This window comes from Cucumis melo, chromosome 11 (assembly GCF_025177605.1).
Source record: "Cucumis melo cultivar AY chromosome 11, USDA_Cmelo_AY_1.0, whole genome shotgun sequence".
NCBI lineage: Eukaryota > Viridiplantae > Streptophyta > Magnoliopsida > Cucurbitales > Cucurbitaceae > Cucumis > Cucumis melo.
The window spans coordinates 30,711,170-30,735,800 of record NC_066867.1 but is presented as its reverse complement, the minus strand read 5'-3'; the positions used below and the strand labels follow the sequence as shown (position 1 = coordinate 30,735,800).

At 32.9% G+C, this 24,631-nt stretch overlaps 1 protein-coding gene and 1 non-coding gene across 4 annotated transcripts; both read left to right on the top strand.

The window, feature by feature from the left end:
* The first annotated feature begins 2,777 nt into the window (after window positions 1-2,777).
* Window positions 2,778-2,850, top strand: TRNAE-CUC (transfer RNA glutamic acid (anticodon CUC)). The gene has a single exon. It is a non-coding gene; the product is annotated as a tRNA-Glu (tRNA).
* Window positions 2,851-4,486: 1,636 nt separating this feature from the next.
* LOC103497744 (uncharacterized) lies at window positions 4,487-24,615 on the top strand. Of its 3 annotated transcripts, XM_051091959.1 has the most exons (21): window positions 4,487-4,718; window positions 6,085-6,270; window positions 8,659-8,909; window positions 9,750-9,881; window positions 11,207-11,278; window positions 12,702-12,772; window positions 13,048-13,147; window positions 13,583-13,681; window positions 16,138-16,264; window positions 17,352-17,485; window positions 17,566-17,625; window positions 17,767-18,002; window positions 18,822-19,251; window positions 19,645-19,968; window positions 20,087-20,683; window positions 21,183-21,356; window positions 21,741-21,968; window positions 22,052-22,335; window positions 23,178-23,465; window positions 23,646-23,768; window positions 24,143-24,615. In XM_051091959.1, exons 3-21 carry the CDS (start codon window positions 8,757-8,759, stop codon window positions 24,273-24,275), a joined length of 3,765 nt encoding a protein of 1,254 aa, XP_050947916.1. In that variant the 5' UTR covers window positions 4,487-4,718; window positions 6,085-6,270; window positions 8,659-8,756; the 3' UTR covers window positions 24,276-24,615. The 3 variants fall into 3 exon arrangements, with proteins under 3 accessions (XP_050947916.1, XP_050947917.1, XP_008458276.1); XM_008460054.3 differs by lacking the exon at window positions 6,085-6,270 and having other exon boundaries at window positions 4,500-4,718; XM_051091960.1 differs by lacking the exons at window positions 6,085-6,270; window positions 23,646-23,768; window positions 24,143-24,615 and having other exon boundaries at window positions 4,497-4,718; window positions 23,186-23,395.
* The last annotated feature ends 16 nt before the right edge of the window (window positions 24,616-24,631 follow it).

Genomic DNA, 24,631 nt, shown 5'->3' with positions numbered 1-24,631 from the left:
GTTACAACTTTAGTGGTTTTAAAATCAAATCTTTAAATCATGTTTGTGAATTAAACATCATGATTAAATAAACAATATAAGAAAATTGTCACGCATAGAATATTCAACAAAATATTTATACGTTGTAGAAAAATCAAATATAATAAAGTTTTTGTCTTTTAGTAATTTTATTATATGGATTATCGTAAATAGTTTATCAATTTTTTCTGTTAAAAAAAAATCTCTCATGTCCATTCAAGACTATATTTCACAATAAACAAGAAGACGTCCATCATTGTCAAATTAACCTATAACAATGAAGATATGTAACGAAGTCTTTAATTTAGCTAAAATCTTAGTGGCTATTAGCACAATGCAATGTGCATAAAAAAGAAGAAAAAATCTTTAAAACCATACATAGTTATATTTTCTCATGAAATTTTTAAAATATATATATATATGATAAAATAATGATAAAAAAGGTGAAATAATTTCCTAAAATGTGGAAAACAATGAGCAATAAAAAAAAAAAGTAGTAAATTGCTTTATAAAAAACAATTAATACTAAATCAAATTACTTTGCTTATTATTAGCAACAACCCAACTAGAAAGAAGGAAACAAGACTTAGATACTAACAACCTCCAACGTTTTAGTTAATTTAATTTATTCAAACACATTAATTATTATTATTACTCTAATTAAACTTGTTTTGTAGATATATAATTTTGAAACACAAAATTTTTGGTCATTAATGATTGTTCTCTCCTTCGGCCACCACCATGTTCTTAGTAAGGCTTGAGCAATTTGAACCTCTCATTGATGCAACCTCCCTGTTGGCTCAAGTTGCCAAGGATGCCGACGTGAAATTCACACCATTGATGCTCATGATAATCGTATCGAACCGTTCCCCTCAGTTCGTTGCAACGTTGCAATTGTCGCGACGATTGTTCACCAACTTTTCTGTCGATCATAATAAAAGCTCCAAGGTTTCCCTTCAACCTTTCCATGATGCTATGTTGGATGGTGGAAGTTTTTCTTCAATGACTATCCATCTTTTGGATACAACAAACCAAATGGTTCTTAGATTTGAGACTCCAAGTTAGTATCTATCTATATATATATATATATATAATTAAGCCTTTCTACCCTTTTCATCTCTCTATTTTGATTGTTTTTCTTGGGAACCCATAGCTTAGTCTTTTTCTTGTTTTTGTTTGTATAACTTTAATTAGGTCATGATGTGCCACCATTGCATCATGAATTGGCATTGTCACCTCCCCAAGCAGAGAATTTAGGGCAAGTTGAATATGGAAACTTTTTCACAGTTACTTCTAGAGAGCTGAGAAGGATCATAAAAGAATTACCTCTCTTCCATCAAGATACTGGTATTTAATTAAATTTCTTATTCTTTACACTCTCCTTTCTTTTCATTTCATAATTATTACTTGAAAGAAAATAGTTTATATATGTTTTTAGCATGTAATTATCTTATCTACTTTGTCACAGTTAGTGTTACTGTAACTGGTTCTCAAGTCAAGTTCTCTATTCAATCTAAGGAGATTATACTTACCAAAGAGGTATTAAATTTAAGTATTTTTAGAACTTAATTACTATATGTGTGTGTGTGTGTGTGTGTGTATAATCAAATAAAGTAATTTGTTGTTGTTGGGTTGATGTTTGTGTGTATACTGTAGGGTGGACATTGTAAAATCGTAGGTTATGAAGGAGAAGTTGAAACGAAACTCCAAGTAGTTCTTCGACCGATGATGTTTTTCCTAAATTTTACATATAGAGCCAATAAGGTATGGTTTTATAAGACAATAACTAATTCTCATAGTGTAATGAGTACCCCAGCTTTTGGAACTTATGGTCAATATGTCATTTATTTTCCCCAACTATGATTATATTCCTTTATTTTTTTTCAATGTTCAAATATTAATATATCAAAAATTGGTTCTGATGATCAATTTTTTTTTTTTTAACAAAATCACATATGGGATTCTTGAGATTCACCCACCTGAATATCTCTCTTTATTATCCGCAAAAGTTAATTAGCATATATTGCAAACCATAGGGGTCTTATTTTCATATTGTTTCGCATATGGGTTTTGTTTTGAGTATTCAAATATTCGAACCCCAGAATTCATATCAACGTGAATACACAATATTATACTGAATATATATATCTAAAAATTGCAAAACTATTTGGAATTTAAAAGAAAACATAGTTGTGTTATGATGTCACATACTCTCCTTCATTTTAATTGGGTTCTAGTGTAGCCAATTCTGGTAAAGAAAATTGATAACGATGAGAAATTTGATCTCTTAAGGGAAAAAACAAATAGAATAACACAATTACTAAATAGACTTCCATTCAAGTAATGGTCGATTTTTTACACTTTCAATTTGCTTGTTATTCAATTTTATTCTCTATACTAAATTTAGTACTACTATAAAAGAAATAGAAAAAAAAGTATATTTGAGTTCATTTTTCTAAATAAATTACCTTTTAAAAACTAAATACGAAAACACAAATCTTATTATTTTCAAATATTTAATTGTGTGATATTCATGAATCAATTACACTACGAAATTGGATATTTAAAAAGTTTTGGAAAATGCATGTCATTTATTACCAAAGAAAAAAAACTAAATTAGTAGATGAGGAAATAAGTAAATAAATTAGTCAAAGACAAATTAAATGTAGGACTTAAAAATTACCATAAGTAAATAGAATATCTTTTTTGTAATTACATTATAAAAATAAATTAGTTAAAGGAGATATACCGAACCAAGATCCGTTGTAGTCTAGTTGGTTAGGATACTCGGCTCTCACCCGAGAGACCCGGGTTCAAGTCCCGGCAACGGAACTTTCTCTTTTTCTTATACTTTTTTCTATTACGTCTCTATGATTTAGACAATATATATATATATATAAAAAAAAAAGCAAATATAATAATTTTTATTTAGTATTTATTGTTTGATACAACTTTTATAAATAGTTTAAAAAATGGTAACTATGTAAGAAAAATTTATCAAACTCTAACTTTATAATAGTAGATTCTAAATTTTTAAAATAATAGAAATTAAATTATAGATTTTTCTACGTCGTAATGGCCAAAATTATAATTATTATATGAAACCTAAGAAACGGCGTGAAATGTGCCATGGATTTAGTTTCTAAGCAAATATTCAAGCATCTTATATATAATTAATTTTTAGTAGAAGCTAGGGTGATGTGTTATGAATTTATATTTATTTTATTGAAGTTTCTTACGACGCATATTTATCATTCTCGACCATGAACAAAAGCTATATGTATGCATGCACTATATTATATAACAAATTTAGGTACGTGTCACAAATATGAACTCGTACAAATTAATTATTTTACACATTTTTGCTTTTGAATTCTCGGTGTATATACATATATATCGGTACATTTTTGCTTTTGAATTCTCGGTGTATATACATATATATCGGTACATTTTTGCTTTTGAATTCTCGGTGTATATACATATATATCGGTATTTAAGTTATCATCAATAAACCTTGATATCACTTAAAATGCATTATCTTACTCAACTTAATTGATGCTTGTTCACAAAGTTTACGTGTTCGCTTGATGATTTTGTAAGTTTTGACTATCGAGGAATTAGAATTGAACGTTAGTGCAAGAACGAAGCAATAGAAATGAAAAACCATGTCAAAAGGAGACAAGTATTTTATTAATAGCTCTTCTATATTAACTATTAATATTTATCGAAAAATCAAATCAATTCTAAACTCGACCTTTTATATCAATTTTTACTCTAAACTTTAAACTTCGTCCATCTCTACATCCTGTACGGTTTTCCAAATTTCTTCCTATATTCATTGGTTGTTAATTTTTCCACTAATTAAAAGAAACGTTGCTATTAAATATAGCAAAGTGAACCAAAATTGATACAAATACGACAAAGTTTTACTCTATATTCACAATATATCATAATATATTACTATTTATGTCATGATAGCCCTTAATAGTAGTTTATCTATTACCACTATATAGTGTTCATAGATTGCGATATTTTACTCTGTTTGTAAATATCTTTAACATTTTCATTTTTTTAAAAAAACTTTCGACATAAAATGATAATTTAATAAAGTTATAAATTTTTGCTTGTCACATCTTACGGACACAAATTATGTATAAAGAATATTTTCAAATATAATAAAATAAACTAAAATACATGAATCAAATATAGCAAAATAAATTAAAACACCTAAATCAAATATGGCAAAATAAATTAAAATATGCAAAATTTTAAGTTTATATTTTCAAGAAGTTTTTTCAAAAATAGAAAAAATTAACCAAACCTAAAAGACTTAAATTTTATAAAAGATTAAATATTTTGTGAAATGTTTTATTTTTTCTATTTTTTTAAGAATATTTTTCGATTTATAATAATAACAATAAAAAGGAAAAACTAAACCCACGTTTTTCTTAAGAAAAGAAAAGAAAGCTCACCCACTTTTTTTTAAAAATAAAATAAAAATAAATAAAAGAAAGAGGAACCTTCAACCTCTCATCTTCTCCTTCGTCAATCTTCACGCCGTCTCCTCCGACCATTCAGCAGCTCAGTGTCGTCGTCGTCGTCGCCGCCGCCGCCTCTCTCCGGGTCAGTGCCGCCGCCGCCGTGTATTTCTTCCATTGTAGCTGGGTTTGCGCTGATTTTATACTCCCTTCTTGTTACTGGTATTTTCCCAATCTTCACATATGTTTTTCTTCTTACTTGAGAAACGTTAATTAGGACTTATCTAATGAAAAAATGGAAGATTTTTATTTTTTTGCATATATCTGTCAATTGAGGCTTTAATCCTCTGTATATATCCATGTCTCTGCTGGAATTGCCTTGCGATCAATAACTTTCTAGCATCTCCCTTCTTTTACTTATCAAGAATCTGTCAGAGGCAATCTATCACATTACTTTATTCTCCTTTAATACCTAGCTTTTAGAAGTTATTTTGATTCACCGAACAACCTCGAACCATCTTTGTATTCGTAGATTATAGTTGGAAAGGAGGCAGCGAGTTCATTTTTTTTTTTCTTCAAGTGAAAATTCTCTCCCCAGATTAACCAATACAATTATCGAGGATAATTTAGATTTATTGCAAACAAGAATCATCGATATGTTTTTATACTTCATGTTAAGTCATAATGGAGCTCAAAAGAAATTAATTGAGTAAACATTGAAACTTGTGGCGGATTGGGAGGTTGGGTAATATACTAATCATGGAGGATGAGATGCAAGGGGAAGATTTTAGAAGTGTTAAAAGGTGGCTGTTTCCTCTTAGTGAAACTATCTTTTCAGCAAAATAAAGTTTGTTGGATTTCAAATTTATATGGTCCAAATGATTACGGAGAACGAAAGCATTTTCAGAGTGAGCTGAGATCTTTCCATTATTGTTGTGAAGTTTTGTGGTGTGTAGGGGTGATTTTAATATAGTCCATTGGGTTCATGAGCAACTCCCAATTGGAAGACGGTCTAAAGCTGCGAGACTTTAATTAAATTATTCATGAGCTCTGTCTGATGAGAATTTCTCTAAAATTCACTTCGATTAGGGAAGGTGATGAGCCTTAGTCTTTGCTATATCACATTCTTTGAGCATTAAAGAGCAGCTCCAAATTGGAAGATAGACAAAGAACGGGATGCCGTGTTTGAGAAATAAAGAGCATCAAAACTAGACTAGATGCATTGCTTAGGGATACTGCTTTGAAGCTTTTTTTCCTAAGCTTTTAGCTTTTGCTATCTCTACATCTCAATGTGGCTCGGTTTCAAATCTATGGGATTCTCATTTTCTATTTTGGTCTCTAGTTGTTCGGAGGCTTTTGAAAGATGATGAAATCATTGTTTGCAAGATCTTTTGTGTCCTTTAGATACTATTAAGGTTCATTCTATTTCATCACAGCCTTCTCTTTCCAAACCTTTTGTTGATTTTTCTTTTTATGACATTCGTCTAAATTGGGATTGCTTTTATTTATTAGTTTTCTTTGCTTATTGGCTCATTGCCTTCTAGCCAGTTCACGAGTGAGTTAATGCTTAGAGTATGGTTTTGGTTAGATACGTGGGTTGCTGGTTGATCTCTAAAGGATTCATTTCCTCGATTGTTCAAGATTGCATCTCTTCCTAGTGGTTCAACTTTTGAAGATTGGGATGGCGTTTCATGCTCTTGGAATATGATCTTTAGAAGCCTTCTTAAAGATGATGAGATTATTGATTTTTAGTAGCTGCTTGGTTGGTTAACAGGTAAAATAGGTTCTGACAGGCTGGATTCTTCAGTGTTGGTGTCTTGATTCATCTGGGAAATGTACTGTGAAATATTTGAAAAAACATAGACATGTTAAAGATAAATTAGTTGACCTTATACTTTTTTTGTAGTAATGTATATCTACTGCTTTCTTTTATTTTTTTCTCAATGAAAGCTCGGTTTCCTACCAAGTAATGAAGAGCGTGGCACTTTTTTTGGGATATTTTGTGGGGCACTTGGAGCGGAAGGAATGATATAACTTTTAGAGGGACCGAGAGATCAGTTGAGGATGTTTGGTTGGTGGGAGTCAGCTATTTAACTTTTTTGTATTTATCTTGTTCTTTCGGATTCATGTCTAATTTTGATTGGAACGAATTCCTATAGTGGGAAGTTGGTCATTTTTTGTCTTAATGGATAGACTTCAAAGAAGATGCCTATGGATTAGTCTTTTCCCCATCATGGTGCTGCCTATGCAAGGAAAGCAACAAAACACAATTTCACCTTCTTTTCCACTGCCCTTTTGCTGGTGATGTTTGGGCTGAAGTATTTCTCTCTTTTAATTCGACAACAGTTTCCTTGGGGAATGCTATCAGTTTGCTTGGATTGACCTTATTAGAATACCCTTTCAAAGCAACAAAGGTGATTGTATGGTCTTGCAACGTTTGTGCAGTTTTGACCAAGGTTTGGGATGAGGGGAATGCCAGAATCTTCGAGAATTGTGAGAGATCCCCTAAAGAAGTCTTGAGTTAGCTATTTACAGTGCTATCTTTTGGTGTAAAAATTTACACTCTTATTTTTTTTGACATAATCTAAAAGATTACAATTTTAATATTCTTGTTGCACATTGGAAATACCTTTTGTACACCCTTTGAATGCCCTTTTTGTACTTCTTTGGATATATTTCATACATCAATAAAATTGGTTCTTACAAGAGAAAAATATGCTTCTGTTGTTAGTGTCAGACTACTTTTTTCTCTCTTTTTGTCTGGCATGATTTTTTTTTTTTTTTTTTTGTATGTCCATGTATATTCTTTCATTTATCTCAATGGAAGTGTCAAGTGTGGTTTGGCTTTGATATTATAATTTTTTTTTATAAATTTTGATATTAAGCAGAAAAGACTGATAAATGAATAGACACACGGTTAGACTACAAACAATTGTTGTAAATGAACCATGAAAACGCAAAAGACATAATAAATTGAGCAAGTTTCTTCTCCCATGATAGAAAGCAATGGGGATGTTGACAAACTTCCTTTTAGAATTGCGCTAAATAAGAATTGGACCAACTATGATTGGGATTTTTCTGGATCATTTGGATGAGAAGTGTTAAACTTGGTTAAGCTGATCTTTACAAATATGTATATATTTTCACAGTATTACATTTTTAAAATCTCTCTCTCATAGTTTATGCTAATTAAAGTTATAGATTCATGGACATTACCCAGAAAATTGATTGATGAAAAATACCAAAAACTTTGAAGGTTATAAACTCTAGTTGGGAGTGAAAAGGAAACCAAACCAAAAAAAAAAAAAAAAAAACCCAACAAACTAAGGTGTGGATATCAAAGCCCCTTAATTTGTACAAATATCAGTAAAGAGGTAGCTTGCAAATAAAGAAAAGATGAAACACCAACAAGAAACTTTAATGTTGATTCCGAAATGTTCTTGCCAAACTAAATATTAATCTTAAAGAATTTTTCTAATTTTTTCAAACCAGACCTAAGAGACGATAGCCTCAACAAAATTAACTAATAATATGTTAGTTGAGTGTTTGTAAGCAATATGAGAGTAAGAAAAGAGTTGAGAGGACAAGTATTTACACATCAGTTGGACAGATTGGGCGATTTTAAACTTCTAGCAAAGGTGATAAAATCTTTTTCTGAAGTTTTTATGGCCCCCTCTTGGATAATCTGAGGGGTGAGAAAATCAAACCGAAAGACCAATCAAAGTGATTGATGATCACCCCTAATAATCTCTACATAGATGAACCAGAAAAATATATCCAACCTGTCAACTGAACCCAAAAAATGTATAGAAGGAAAGTAAAAAATGCTAAACATCTTTTTCTATGTGGTTGAGTGATGATCGCACTTTGGAATAGAAGGATGGTGGTATTTCATTTTCTCCAAGCTCAACAACGGATCTTGTGGAGAAAAATTCAAAGACCATATGAATCTTTTGTTTTTTCCATATGAATCTTTTTTGCGAGGATTAGAATATATGGAATGGTTTTTGGATAAGTTGAATACAAAAAAGATGTTAAATAGAATTAGAATAAATATTGTGTTGAAGAAATTGAATTTTACTTTGGATATTATTGAAAGAGGTAGATGTGTTATTTCTGTGGCTATTTGTAACCCTTCATCCATTTGTTTTCGGTACTGCAGGTTGATGTGGTCATAGTGGCAGTGGAAGTTAAGTTGGGTTTAGTTGACTTGGTAATAAAGTATTGTAGTGGTGCATGCAACTTGTTAATGATTGAGCTATGTCGTTGACACCAAAGGAGCCAGAGCATGTTATGAAATTTAGGGGAGGATCGGTTCTGGGTAAAAAGACAATTCTTAAAAGTGACCATTTCCCTGGATGCCAGAACAAGCGCTTATCACCTCAAATAGATGGTGCTCCAAATTACCGTCAGGTGCGTTCCCCTGACTTTTGTTTAGTTTTTCTTTCCTACTTCATAAGTTTCTTTTGATTTTTATCATAATTTCATCACATCTCAGTATGCTTCCACCAATATTTATCATAATCATCCTCCATCTTTTATGTGGTACCTATGCTACCCTTGATTTCTTTTCTAAAAATTTATGTTTTACAAATTTTTCAACAAATATTGCTTTCAATTCTATTTCTAATCAGAAAAGGGGTGTTTGTTTTTATTTCCTTTTCAACCTTTTCCCCTGATTTCCTCCTTGTTTCATATAATATCTTTCCTTCTGAGCTCTTTCATTATTTCTCTATTTTCTTGTGTATTGTTTTTAGTTCTAATTCATAATTCAAAAAATTGATGTAGTTTTACAATATGAATATGACATACAAGGTTTTAAAATTTTTTATGACATTCAAGGCTGAAAAAGTTTATATGATTGCAATTATCTCTAATCTCTTGTTTTTAATTTTAATTTTTTTTTTCTTTTATTTTCACTGTGAGATTGTATCCCTTAAACATTTATTCCTTTTCATTATATTAATGAAGGAGTTTTTTTTTAAAAGGAAACGAGCCTCTTCATTATATTAATGAAGGCATTTCTTGTTTAAAAAAATCATTTTTTATTCTATCAATGAAAAGCCTGATAATATATTTTCAGTTTTCTGTTCTGAAATCAAAGGTGCTTCGTTAAGCTCTTCCCAAAATCTTCTCCAGAGGAGCCCTTTGTGTGAAACTGTAATTATGGACGCATTACTATTAATTAACTGGATGGTTTGTTGGGCAGTTCACCATTCATTAATCATTTTATTTTTGACAATGTTTCTGTAGGCGAGTTCATTGCAAGTATATGGTGTTGCTATTCCTACAATTCTTGGAATTCAGAATGTTCTCAAGCATGTTGGAGCTCAAAAAGATGGGCAACAAGCTCAAGTTCTTTGGATTAACCTTCGGGAAGAACCGGTAATTTCCCTCATCAAAATGCTGTTGTTTTTTTGTAGGTAGGTTTGATTTAACCAATATTTTTTGTTTGAACCCTCCTCCAATGCTGCTATAGTCAGCAGGTATGTTATGTTAGTTTCATATAATGCCTTAGTTACAGTGACATATGTACCCACAATTTCTGCTGAAAGAAGTGAACATAATAATTGATAATTTTTTATGATGAGATAAATTTTGGAAATTATTTACGTTTATTTTATTTTTATTATTTGTAATACGAAGTTATTGAAATCATGAAAAGATAAAAAATGCTCCAAGCAAAAGAACTCCCAGAAGGAAGTGAAAGAGAGACAGCATGAGTAAACCTTTTTTTGGTAAGTTAAGCCTTGCCTTGATTGAGAGAAAGAAGGAATTTATGAGGGCATTACAAAAAATAAGCCCCCTAAAAGGAGACTACAAGATTAGATTCCAATCCAAAAGAATTACACCTTGATGTAGGAACAAGATGGGATAAGAAAGGGATATCAAGAGAAATGGGAGTTTGTTATCTAATATGAATCCAAACCAATTGGGAGTGGAAACAGTGGATAATACTTCAAAGTTATTTGCAAAGAAATTTGCCAAGCATCTATTTGGCTGTCCTAATGATAAAAATCAGTACCAGTAGGATAGGAACATACAGCAAACAACCTGGCAAAAGAAGATTTTATACGAAAGTTGCCCATATAAATATGAATCAAGAATATAATTCTTCTATCATTTCTAATTTTAAACTGAGCAAGTACATAGTCTTAATAGTTTCTTTTCATATATTCAATCAAATATTTTGCTTTTTTGTTAAATAGAATCGAGAACATAATGTGAACTCTTTATTGGCCTGGTCCACCTTAATCATGAGGGATAAAATGGCGCTTTTAAGGTTAAGTGCACGGTGTAAAGATTTTTCTATTACTATTTACAATATAATTAATCAAAATTAAATAGCATCTACTCAAAACTGTTGAAACAAAAATAACTACAATAGTTAGCTTTCTTTCAGTATTTTATTGGAAAGCTAGAGGTTTCCTTCTCTGATTGATCCTAACTCAGGAATATAGTCATTACTGTTCTTTCATCTATAATATTTACATGTTTGTTAAATTTACTCTTGGTGCTGTGTACTTGAATTTGTGGCCAATGGCCATCAAGCATATGATATCAGGAGTAAAGTGACATCATTTCCTAAAAAGTTTCCTTAGAAACCCATTGGTATATGTTATTATGTTTTTAATATTTATCAGCTAAACCTTTCGCGTTACTTGGAATGAGTTTTGATTTTGTTTATTCATTTTTGTGTATTGGATTAGGTGGTATATATAAATGGGCGTCCATTTGTTTTGCGCGATGTGGAAAGACCTTTCTCCAACCTTGAATACACGGCAAGTTGTTGTAGAATATTACCCTTAAAAAAACTAACACATCTTCAATTTCCTTGACTAAAGAAGTTCGTGAAATTTACCATCTCTAATGGAAGGGTGGTTATTTATTTATTGTGCATGTGAAAGTGATTACAATTTTTCTTCATCTATAGGTTGTATCCAAGAGTGTATTCTTTCTTTTACTGTATCTTTCAATTCCTAGTTTTCAGCTTATAATTACTTGTTTAATTCTTAAAAGTGGTTGTGTTCTGTTTAGTTTATACCTCCCACTGTAATTTTTATAAAAGGTCGAAATAGGAACACATATTTACTCTTGTGTTGCGAAACTTTTTTAAGATTATTGTTGTGGTTACGCTTTTAGTAGTCAAATCATGAATGTACACATTATGCATATCCATCTCTAACTGAAAGATTTTTTTATTATAAAAAAAGGTTAGAAACTTCTCACCTTTTTCTACTTATTGTTAGGTTCCGTTTGGTAATCATTTGATTTTTAGTTTTTAGTTTCTGAAAAGTTAGCCTATAAAACACTCATTTCAACCTCTAAATTTCTTGCTCTCTAATCTACTTTATATCAATGTTTTCAGAAAACAAGTCAAGTTTTGAAAATTAAAAAAAAAAAAAAGCTTTTAAAAACTTGTTTTTGTTTTTAGAATTTGACTAAGAATTCAACTCTTTTATTTTAGAAGAATGATAAAGAATTGAGAGGAAATAAGTTTATTTTCCAACAACCATATATTGACCAAACTAGGCCTCAGAGGTGAGAAAAAATAATAAAAAAAAGAATATCTTAAGGATGTAGTGGTTTTAGGATTTAGCCAAATCTATGGCCAAACAAGAGAAATCCATCCCTTAGAGATGAGAGAGCAACTAAGAGCACAAAGTTCAATATTAAAATGAACTTAAATATACTAATTATCTTATAATTCTCCTCATCACCTAATATTATGGTTTGAGTTTAAATTACAATTTAATCTTGAACTTTGTAGTTTGTGTGTATTTCGTCCTTGAGCTTTTAAAACTACAAATTTTCCCCAAGCTTTCCATTTTTGCAAAATTTTCGGATCTATTGGAAACGAAGTTAAAAGTTTAGGTACTTGTTAGACACGGGCCTATAAGTTTGTCATTTGATAGTGCCATTCTGATTTTTATCCCCCACCCCACCCCACCACACCACACCACACCACATATTTCTATTACCCAATTTTCTAATATAAACTTTTATGCATCAGTTTTGGTTCTGTGTAATGTATAAAAAGTTTGTGGGTATAACGTTATAATGATTGAAGGCTTAATCTAAACTATGAGGATTTGGGGGTATTTAACATTTAATTCCTTTCATATGCTATACTATATTGCATTGTAAAGACCATATTGGAAAGTATAACTAGGTTTCATGTGTTTGTGCTTGAATTTGAATCAGGGAATTGACAGAGCTAGGGTTGAACAAATGGAAGCTCGATTGAAAGAAGACATCTTAATTGAAGCTTCAAGGTATTTTATCTTAGAAAAAATTTGCAAGGGGACTTTGGGGCAAGAAAAACAAGTAAAATATCTGTAAAATATTTATGGTAGTTACCTACTTAAAATATCTGTCAAATCTATAAATCTTTGTTACTTCTTTTTTGAAAAAAGCTTCAAGATTAAGTATTTGTGCTGTGTATTTGACGTTGAATTAATGTTTGCTTCTCTACAAAAAAATGTTGTTTTCTATTTTACTCTTGTTTTATTTGATGGCAACTTTAATTTTGTTAAATCTGACTTAGCAGATATGGGAATAAGATCCTTGTGACCGATGAAATGCCTGATGGTCAAATGGTAGACCAATGGGAACTGGTGTCTCATGATTCCATCAAAACACCTCTAGAGGTATCAATATTGTGTTAGAGCATTGGAAGGGAACCGGTGGAAATATTATTAGGAATCTAATAGTGGCATGTTTGTAACTGCGTACAAATTGGCTTGTGTTCATAGTTATAAATAGAGGGAGGCAGAATTTTTGGGTAGGCAGTTTTTGAACAGTATAAAAAAATTGTATTGATATTAAGAGGGCAATTTACACTATCCCAAACACTTGGAGAGGATTGAACTCTCCCACAAATTATTTCTAAAAGTTGCCTATGCCAACCTTCTAACTCCTCTTCATAATAATAAACACAAACCACTTTCTAAGCATACAATTATGTCCCTGCTAATATTCTCACTATTTCTAATGTTTTAACACATTAAAACTTGCTTTAAAGTTAGTGTTGTCTTTATTTAATATCTATATTCAAATTAGCCAAAATGTTACTTTTAATGTAGGTATATGAAGAATTGCAAGTGGAAGGAGTCCATGTAGACTATGAACGTGTCCCAGTGACTGATGAAAAGTCTCCCAAGGAGTCAGATTTTGATATTTTGGTGAGTTTTTAGTTTTAAATCTTAAAATATATCAGTTCTTTTTGCTTCCTACTTTCAGTATTTATTCATGCATTACATAAGGTAATTTTATTGAGACTTATGCATTACGAGAAGGAAAATGTTTTTCTTTAAGATAAAGAAGTGAGGTGTCTCCATAATTCATCCAGTATTTTCCTTTTAATGGGAAGTCAGAGTCATAGTTATAGGAGGAGAACAGAAAAAATCTCTTCTCTATATTTTTTTTCGTTTTTATTTTTTTGTTAGGTCTTGAAGATTCAAAGACTATTTCAAGTCAAGTAAGTGCTCAAGTTCTCTGCAATTTATATTTTTAGGCGGAAAAATTTATGGGTTTAAGCCACTGTTGCATGAATTTTTTTTTTTTTCATTCAATAATGTTTCCATTTGAAAAAAAGTTGTATAGTGGTGGATTAAGTTAAAAAAAATAAAGAACGGTAGCATTCTTCTGTTTCTTCTCAGTATGGTTTTCTACCACTGGTTTGAAGATACTGCTGATGTTATTGTCAATCCCAAGAGGTGAGATGAAATGTTCAGCTATTATTGGCCTTATCACGAAGGGACGCTGAGCATGCCAAGTATTTCAAGTGCTGTAGTGCGATTGTGTGAGAGTCAGATATCCTAAACAATTATGGCATGCCATGTTTTAGGAGTTTTTTCTTCTTCAGTTTGCCTTTGTTTTGTTTTAGGCCAAGATGCAGATTAATTCTGAGGTGTTCTAATCGGACAGGATCTCTTGAGTTGTTTTGGTCCTTTGGTTTTTGGAACTCTTGCAGTTTTGCTAAATATATTAAGCTCACATTTTTTATAACACTTCAATATTTGGAGAAATATTGAAAACTTTTGTGCTTTTAAATATATCTGCGTACTCCTTGGATGTTTCTTATTAAAAAAAAAAAAAAGAAGAAAAAATTAGAAAGTAAAAAAAGATTTGGCTGGCAAAGGTCAGAGGCATTCAGAATTAGTCAATTTTCATTCTCAGATGGTTTTTCCAAAGGAGAGTAAGGAGAAGTTTGTTAAGCCAAGTTATGCTCCAGAATCAAAGGTCCTATGCAGATTTGGTCGAGAAGCAGTAGGGTAGTTCTATAGCTATTCGGGTTAAAAAGGAGCTTGAGGTAACTGTTTTGAATTAGGAAAATTTGGTCATATCACAGATTAAATGCAAATGATAATTGGAAATGCATGTCTTGTTGAAAGATTTAATATGGCCTCGGAGTACGTGATTGTATTGCTTCTTTCTTTTTTTGGTGAAAGAATTGTATTGCTTCTTCTTCTTTTTTTTTCGTGAAAGAATTGTATTGCTTCTTTTGGAATTCTTCGCAATCTGCTTGGAACCTAGGACTTCGGAGGAACCCCTAAGAAATCTGACACTTTGGAATCAAGAAAGCTGACACTTTGGAATGGGCTTGTCTTTCTATTTCTTTATTTCACTTGATGACGTTTGGGTTTGGCCAATCGTTCCTTCCCATTGTTTTACTTTTATGCTCAGTTCTCTAATGGCAGGCAGATCTAATTCATTCAAAGGGCCAACATCAAATAACCAACCTTTATTTGGTTCTTTGGAATGATCTTTATACTAAGAAAATAAAAGCATTTTTGTGGGAGCTCAGTCATGAAGGCATTAATAAGCTGATCGTTTACAACCCGCAGTGTCTTATATCTCTTTTTCTCCTCTGTGATGTGTCATGTGCTTTGGCATATGAGACTTTGACTCATCTTTTGGTGGCTGTTCTTGTCTCTTTCTAGTGGTCATATACGTTAGGTGCTTTTGGATGGGGTTCGGCTCTACCATATATCGGGTTGATCTCCTTACTTCGATTTTTGTGGTCATCCTTTTCATGGACTCAAGAAGCCTTTTTGGTTGGCTTCCAACCATGTGTGTTTTTCTGACATCTTTGATGTGAACAGAATGGTAGAATTCTCTCTATTTTGTGTGTATATAAACACCTGTTTTTCCCTATTATAATTTTGTCGTACGATGTATAGAATACACAAAGAAAGAAGGAAGCACAAAAAGGGAAGACAAAAGAGCAAAGACAACAGAACATTAATTTTTTTTTAAAAAAAACACCACACCCTTGCTACTTAAACATTCTATTGAATCATTTGGAGGACTTTTTGGAGGAGAATGACAAGGGGTGCATCTTCTGAATTAAACTGAGTTTGGAATTATTAGGGTTGACTGAGTAAACTCTCGGGAATGCTTCACAAACTTCAAAATCTCAAAGTTTAGTTCAATTGAAGTAGAAACATCCACAAGAGCATAGTTACAACTTGCTCAAACCCATGGTGTCTTATAATGGTCCCATTCATTTATCTGTAATGGATGTTCTTTATGCTTCCTTGACCAATTTTTTTTTATTTTTAACTCTTACTGTTTTGTTTGTAGCTTGGTTGGAATATCTTGTTAGGTATGTTATCTATTTTTCATTCTGGTACAGGTTCGCAAAATTTCTCAAGTTGACATAAATACGGCGATAATTTTCAATTGTCAAATGGGTCGTGGGAGAACTACAACCGGAATGGTGATTGCAACTTTGGTCTACTTGAATCGAGTTGGAGCCTCTGGTAGTGTTGTTTTTGTGCTCAAATTAACGTAAAGTGTCTTTACTTTGTAGCTATAATTGATAATTGTTTTAACATTATTTATGATTGCTTATATATCATTTTGGTATTGTCTGGGACTCCCCATTTTATTGAATATCACTATATATCTTGAGAAAGATTGTACAAAGATGATGAGGACGCCAAAGGGATGTCAACCTAGTTGAAATGTCTGTGTGTGCCTCCTGATTCTTAGGTTCTTCTTTGCTCTTTGTATCATTCTCTTGTACTTTGAGCAGTAGTCTCCTTTTATTATCTTATTATATTAATAAAGAGACTTGTTTCCTTTTTAAAAAAAGCATTCCTTAGATGATATTGTTGTCGTGGTGTTATGAAAAGTTAGGTTTTTGTAAACCTAGTGTTAAATCACCCATCACCTACTTGCAAGCTACATTTTAGTTTTATTAGTATGTGGCTTGTCCTGGTGCTAAGTTTCGAGATTTCTTCCATTCAAGACATCAAGTAGGGGTTGGGAGAGCTTTATTGTTCTCCTTTTTAGTTGCTCTTGTTGACATTATTATCGTTACACTTCCGTTAAATTTTTACATTTTATAACTTTTGTTTATGTGGTTTCTTTTGGTTTTTGTATTTTGGACCTTTAATCTTTTTTTATTTTTTCAAAAAACGTATCCTTTTTTTAAAAAAATATGTGGCCTCGACAACCCTGTAAAATCCTTCTTTAAATTAGAGTATCTATATTGTTCGAGATTTAGGTTCCTTATTTGAAATACTTTGTTTAGCTGAAATATTGTCTTGCAGGCATTAAAAATATGCCTTAGGTCTTATTTTGTCCTTCTGTCTTATTTGTTGGGTAAGAGCCCCTTTTCTTTTAGTTTGGCTCCCTTAGTCTAAGCTCTTCTCTTTCTTTCTTTCTTTCTTTTTCTTGGTAGGCACTTAGTATTCTTTCATTAAAAAAAATAAAGAGAGAGAGAGAGAACGAGCAGTTATTTCAGGGGCATTAAAATTATATACATAATCCCCTAAATTAGTTGATTTTTTTCTGGATTAGGTAAGCATGATGTTAATGATATCTTGTTACCAAATCAACTAGGTATTGCGAGAACAAATTCGATTGGAAAAGTTTCTGACTGCAGTGCCAATGTTGATGACAATTTGCCAAACTCAGAAGAAGCAATTCGTAGAGGAGAATATGCAGTTATAAGAAGCTTGACTCGGGTACTGGAGGTACTTGATACTGTCTATTAGCACTTCTTGCTAAATTTGAGCTAGTATTTTCCTATTATAACAAGGATAATTCCCCACAGGGTGGTGCTGAAGGCAAACGACAAGTGGATGAAGTCATAGATAAGTGTGCCTCCATGCAGGTAATCTTTGAGCTTAATGGATTCAGCTTTTCTACTTTCTGAGAATACTATTTCCGTGCTGTTTTATGGTTTATTTTTTAATTATTATGGTGAAATTCACCACAATAGGATGTGATAATGTGTCGTTAAATTGAACTACAGAATTTGCGAGAGGCGATTGCCACATACCGCAACAGTATTTTGCGGCAAGCTGATGAGATGAAGAGAGAAGCAGCATTGTCATTTTTTGTGGAGTACTTGGAAAGATACTACTTTCTTATATGCTTTGCTGTTTATATCCATTCAGAGAGATCAGCTTTACGTTCTACTTCATACGGTCATTGCAGTTTTGCTGAATGGATGAAAGCAAGGCCTGAACTGTATAGCATCATACGCAGGTATAATAAATTCCAATCTTCAGTTCTGTCTTCATCTTCTTTTTAGTTTGTGGGGGTTGGTCCTAGTTACATTTCTGTAATTAATTCTGATACCGATTTCAACTTTAATGCAATATTTGTTTTGGATAACACAAGAGGCTAAGAGATGATTGAAAACCTTGGCATTGCCTTGGAGAAGCTGTGGTAAAAGTTGTCGGGGAACTTTTTTGTTTAATTAATGGGGTTGGCCATTAATTCAAGTTCTACTATTTATGATTTTTTTCTGAAACAAATTTTAGTTTAAATGCCATCTTTGATTTCGATAACACAAAAGGGTAAAACAATGATTGGGATGAATCCTGGCATTGCCTTGGTCCTTGGAGAAGACCTAAACATTTGTAGGGAATATGTCTTCTGGTGGCCAGTTTGAGAGAGAGACAATACAATCACTGCTGGTCGTCCAACCACTTACTGTATTCTATTATACCGATCCAGATTGACTTGGTTTTTCTTAGTTATACTAAGTCAGGAGTTAGATGTGAACTTGGCTTCCTGGAATCTACCTTCACATGATTGTCATCCAAATATACAATACATTAGTTCTGAATATGCATTCGTATTTATATATGATTGAAATCTTAAACACATTGTGAAATGTAATTGAGATACTTTGGCAATATTTATATATGGATTGACAAGTACTATCTCAGAAATTAATTACAAGTTTACAGTTTAGCTTGAATTCGTATAAAATTTCTATTGCTCCTTGGGAATTCTAGATTTCTGAATATACTGTAGCTAACTTTCTTGCCACGCTATGTTGTGTGTGTGTGTTTGAAGGCTGCTGAGAAGAGATCCTATGGGTGCACTTGGATATGCAAGTTTGAAGCCTACCCTCATGAAGATTGCTGAATCTGCTGATGGACGTCCTTCTGAGATGGGTGTAGTCGCTGCCTTGAGAAATGGGGAGGTTCTTGGAAGCCTAACTGTGTTAAAAAGTGACCATTGTCCTGGTTGTCAAAACCAAAGTCTACCCGAGAGGGTGGAAGGTGCACCCAATTTTAGAGAAGTCCCTGGATTTCCAGTCTATGGAGTGGCAAATCCCACCATTGATGGTATTCGATCTGTCATTAGAAGAATTGGAAGTTCGGAAGGTGGTCGTCCAATTTTTTGGCACAATATGAGGGAAGAACCTGTTATCTATATCAATGGAAAACCATTTGTGCTTCGTGAAGTTGAAAGACCGTACAAAAACATGTTGGAGTACACGGTACACCTCACTTTCAAGATTTTCATGTAAATAACCACAACATTTAAATGTGGTTCGTGTGACCTTGAGTCAATATCCATGCACCAAACAGGAATCCACGCTTCACTATGGCAAAAATTTTATGAATTGATTGTCACAACTGGAAAACTCAAATTTTTATGAATTGACTGTCACAACTGGAAAACTGACTAAACCAACAATCACAGCAAACGAACAACATATGTATTGGTTAGATTAGCCAGCAGCTATACCTTGACAGAAAATTGCCCCACCAACAATGCGTTTGGTCTTTACATTTCATATGAAGCAATTGCCACTTCTATTCCTTTTAAGCTATTGTTTACTCCATTAAACCATCCTTTGGGAAGTCACAATCATGAAAGTTCTTTTCAGGGAATCGATCGGGAGCGAGTGGAGAGAATGGAGGCACGACTAAAAGAAGATATTCTGAGGGAAGCTGAACGTTATAGAGGTGCAATAATGGTCATTCATGAAACAGACAATGGGCAAATTTATGACACTTGGGAACATGTGAGCTCTGAGTCTGTTCAGACCCCATTTGAAGTTTTCAAAAGATTAGAGTGTGATGGCTTTCCTATTAAGTATGCACGTGTACCAATTACCGATGGTAAAGCACCTAAAAGTTCAGACTTTGATGCATTGGCGTTGAATATAGTTTCTGCTTCAAAGGATACTGCTTTTGTGTTTAACTGCCAGGTTGAAGTTTCCACTCTACTCACTTTGCCTGAACGTCAACTTGTGGATCAGAGAATCTTGATCATCATTTCTTTCTTATTTCTTTTACTACTCTTTAATCTTTGTTTTGTATTGTTAGATGGGTATAGGAAGAACAACCACTGGAACTGTAATTGCCTGCCTATTAAAACTTCGGATGGATTATGGAAGGCCTATTAAAGTTCTGCTTAATAAGAAAACTCATGAAGAAGTGGATGGCGGTACCTCGAGTGACGAAGATTCTGAAACTAATGCTGCAGTATCACCCTCCATATACACAGTTAAAGAGAAGAATGAGAGCCGTGTGTTTGGTATAAATGACATCTTATTGTTGTGGAAGATTACGAGACTATTTGATAATGGCATGGAATGCAGAGAAGCCTTAGATGCTATTATTGATCGATGTTCTGCACTGCAGAACATTCGCCAAGCTGTTCTGCAGTACAGAAAGGTATTTAATCAACATGTGGAGCCGAGGGTGAGGAGGGTAGCCCTGAACCGTGGAGCTGAGTATTTGGAGCGTTATTTCCGTTTGATTGCTTTTGCTGCATATCTTGGGAGTGAAGCATTTGATGGTATCTGTGGACAAGGAGAACGTAGGGGGATGACATTCAAGAATTGGTTGCATCAGAGACCAGAAGTCCAAGCAATGAAATGGAGCATAAGACTAAGGCCTGGGAGGTTTTTTACTGTGCCTGTAAGTCCAATCTCTCCTTTCTCTCTATATACCCAGGTGCGGACATACACACACAAGTTTCTTTCAAAAGAAACAAATCTCTTCGTTGAAATAATGAAAAGAGGCTAATGCTTAAAGTACGAACCAATACAGAATTAAAGATAACCAACATTCTGCAACAAAATTACAGATATTATGAGGAGAAAATAAAATCATTCCACCTTTGGGGGAATGAAGAAAAAAGATACGTTGCCTAGAGAATAATGACAGAACACCTTTAAGCCCATATTAAGTCTGCATTGAACAATACTGCACTGCATAGAGTTAATCGCCCACCTCTAGAAATATTGAACCTCTTCCATCTATCAAGCTTCTTATGTATCCTATCTATAACAAGCTCCCAAAATGAGATTTGTTTTGGATGGACCAATGGTAGCCCAATATAAGTGAAAGGGAACTTTTCAAGCTTACAATTAAATTTAGAAGGATAAACTGAGTAATGTTGACTTTGAAAATTCAGGAGGCATTGAGAGCCCAGCACGAGTCTCAACATGGAGATGCTGTTATGGAGGCTGTTGTGAAGGCTCGTTGTGGTTCTGTTTTGGGCAAAGGCTCTATTCTTAAAATGTACTTCTTTCCTGGGCAGAGAACTTCCAGCTATATACAAATTCATGGTGCACCTCATGTGTTCAAGGTACATATGTACTTTTTCTAGTTTCTTTTGTACATTTGTAACATGGCCTATTTAAAGATGTTCTAAACGGTAATCCTAGCATGTGAAAATTTTGTAGTTATTATACAATACAGAGATTTTCCCCTTATGTGGGATTAAGGAATTAGTTTTCCATATTGCATTATGTTTCTCTTTAGTCTATCTTTTACTGGCCATGTTTTTTTTTTCCTGTTTTTAATTTTTCATTCCTTCCACTGGCAACTCCGTGATATTTCTATGTTCCCCTGGATTTGGTATTTTTTATGCTCTTGTATAATTTTTTCATTTTCTTAATAAATGTTTTGTCATTAAATAAATAAATAAACAAATGACATTCTAATATAAAAGTTCTCTATTGGACCCAAGGTTGATGGATACCCAGTATATAGCATGGGAACTCCAACAATTACTGGAGCACGAGAGATGCTAGCATATTTACGTACCAAGCTCGAAGTTGATACATCTACTCTGAATGTGACAATAATTGATCTCAGAGAGGAGGCGGTAGTGTACATCAATGATACCCCATTTGTCCTCAGGGAGCTGAATAAACCCTTTGATACTCTCAAGCATGCTGGAATCACCGGTCCAGTGGTTTGTAACTGCATACATTCCTACTGTCTATGAGTAATAATCAAGCCATATATCCCAACTTCTTTGAATGTGATCAAATGTAGGTAGAACACATGGAAGCTCGACTAAAAGAAGATATATTGTCAGAAATCAAACAATCTGGTGGCCGTATGCTTTTACATCGTGAGGAATATAATCCATCATCGAATCAATCTAATGTTATAGGATATTGGGAAAGTATCTTTGCTGATGATGTCAAGACTCCTGCTGAAGTTTATGCACATCTGAAAGATGAGGGACATAATGTTGCTTATAAGAGGGTACCATTGACCAGAGAAAGGGAAGCATTAGCTTCTGATGTTGATGCAATCCAGTTCTGCAAAGATAAGTAAGTACCTTACCCAAAAAAATTCTGTGGTCTCGATGTTCGCATATTTGATATTTGTAGGGTTAATACTTAGTTACATTTTTGGTCTCTAAACATTCATAGAAGCATCAATTTAGTTTCTGAATTTAGTTTATAATGATTTAGTAATTATAGTTTTAATTTTATTACAATTTAGTTTATAAACTTTAATTCGTAACTATTTAGTTTATACACTTTAAAATTTATAACTTCGTTCCGATGTAGGTTTTGTTTATATATTGATAAGCTAGTAGAGACTAAATGTGCTTATAACTACAAAAATTAAGTGTTACATTATAAAAGTTTAATACGTAATTTTGATGGAGCTTTTTTGCGATAGGAACTGAAATATTAAAGTTTTTAATTATGTACTGAAGTTCATTGACTAGATTATTACAAATTAGAAGTTCAAGGACTTTACTGTTTCCAATGAAAGTTTAGGTATTAAATTGTAATTTTCATAAAAACTCAGGAACCAAAAGTATTCTAAAGCCTATTTTTATAATAATGTGGAAGTACTGTGAAACAAAAATATTTACCAGGTTATGAGGATGCCCCCCGGACCGAATCTTGGGCTAGCGTTCTTAAAGGAGCTTAGTATCTTTGGTTTTTTAAATAATATGCTTGGTTTTGGCGCTTGTTAGTTGAATGCCTGTATTACATTGACATTATTGCTTCAAGAATTAAAATGCAATGAATAAGAATTTGATTTTGTTATTTATTGCATTTTAATTCAGAAACTGGTTGTTATGTTTCTCAGCCTGGTAAAAATTTCAATCCCATTGTACAGAATTCAAATTCTTGAAATAATTTTTGTTCTCTAGCTCTGCAGGATGCTACCTCTTTGTATCACACACAGGATTTGGAGGAGCAGCATATGCAATGGCGATTTTATGTATAAGACTTGAAGGCGAGGCAGATGCTTTTGCATCAAATATTCCACAAACCATGACTAACACAGAATTATCTTACGCATATGAAGATAGTTTGCATGCTCAGGCATCTGAAGAAGAAGCATTCAAAATTGGTGATTATCGTGACATCCTAAGCCTTACACGAGTTCTCATGTACGGTCCTAAGAGTAAAGCAGATGTTGACATTGTCATTGACAGGTATTCCAAAGATTGTTTGTGGCTTTTGGTTTATTGAATATGGTGTGTGCACGGAAGAGAAGATTACCTCCTTTATCGGTGTTGGCCTTTAATAACACTCCAAGTGCTTGTTTATAGCCTGCTGTTGAGTGACTCCTTTCTTTTTAACATTAAAGCTAAATTTTTCGTTTTCTTTTAAAGGTGTGCTGGAGCAGGGCATTTACGAGATGACATTCTCTACTACTGCAAGGAACTTAAAAAATTTCCTGCTTACGATGATGATCATCGAGCTTACCTCATGGATATGGGTATTAAGGCTCTAAGGTTAGTGTTAAACTATTGATATAATTAAATTCACCGTGACCCACCAATTTATGCTTTTGATTTTAGTAGTAATTTAACAAAAGTATCAAAAGCATAACACTCAATTTTCAAACTCATATATTGTCATTTTCTTTTTCACTTACGGGACTTTCCACCCATTTTCAAGCCACAATTGGAGACATTGATACAATTAAATCTACCGTAATCCATCATCTTCGGTTTTTCCTTTTACTTGTCATTAAATTGCTTAAGCTAGAATTTTTTTGCATTGGTTGAAATGGTTTTACCATAAGCAACTTTTCCTCCCACTTGTTTCATGGATACGTTAGGGCTGAAATAAGTTATGTAATTTTAATTCAACTCCGCGTCTGCAGGCGATATTTTTTTCTCATCACTTTCCGATCCTACCTCTACTGTACTAAGGCAGAGGAGATGAAATTCACATCCTGGATGAAGGAACGACCTGAATTGGGTCACTTATGTAATAACCTCAGAATCCACAAGTAGTTAGAAGAACAAGAACAAGCTTGTAACATATATTGTTGATCAATATCCCTTATCCTAAATTGTCATCTCCCTCCCCTGTATGCATGCAATACCAAGCTTTCTTGTATAAGTGTGAATAGAGTTTCCCATATGTAGATGGTGGTACTACAAGATGAAGTCAAACTTAACACATCTATATTTGACACATTTATGATTAACTTGTTCATCCAACTAGACAATAATTGTTACCAAAAAGACCAATGGAATGGTCTTTGATTGGTAAATTCTTATACTCGAAATAATTGCTGTATTGACGGCAAAGATAAATGATAATGTCTCCCCAGAACATCTAGAAGCTGCATATTTGTCTCCATGAA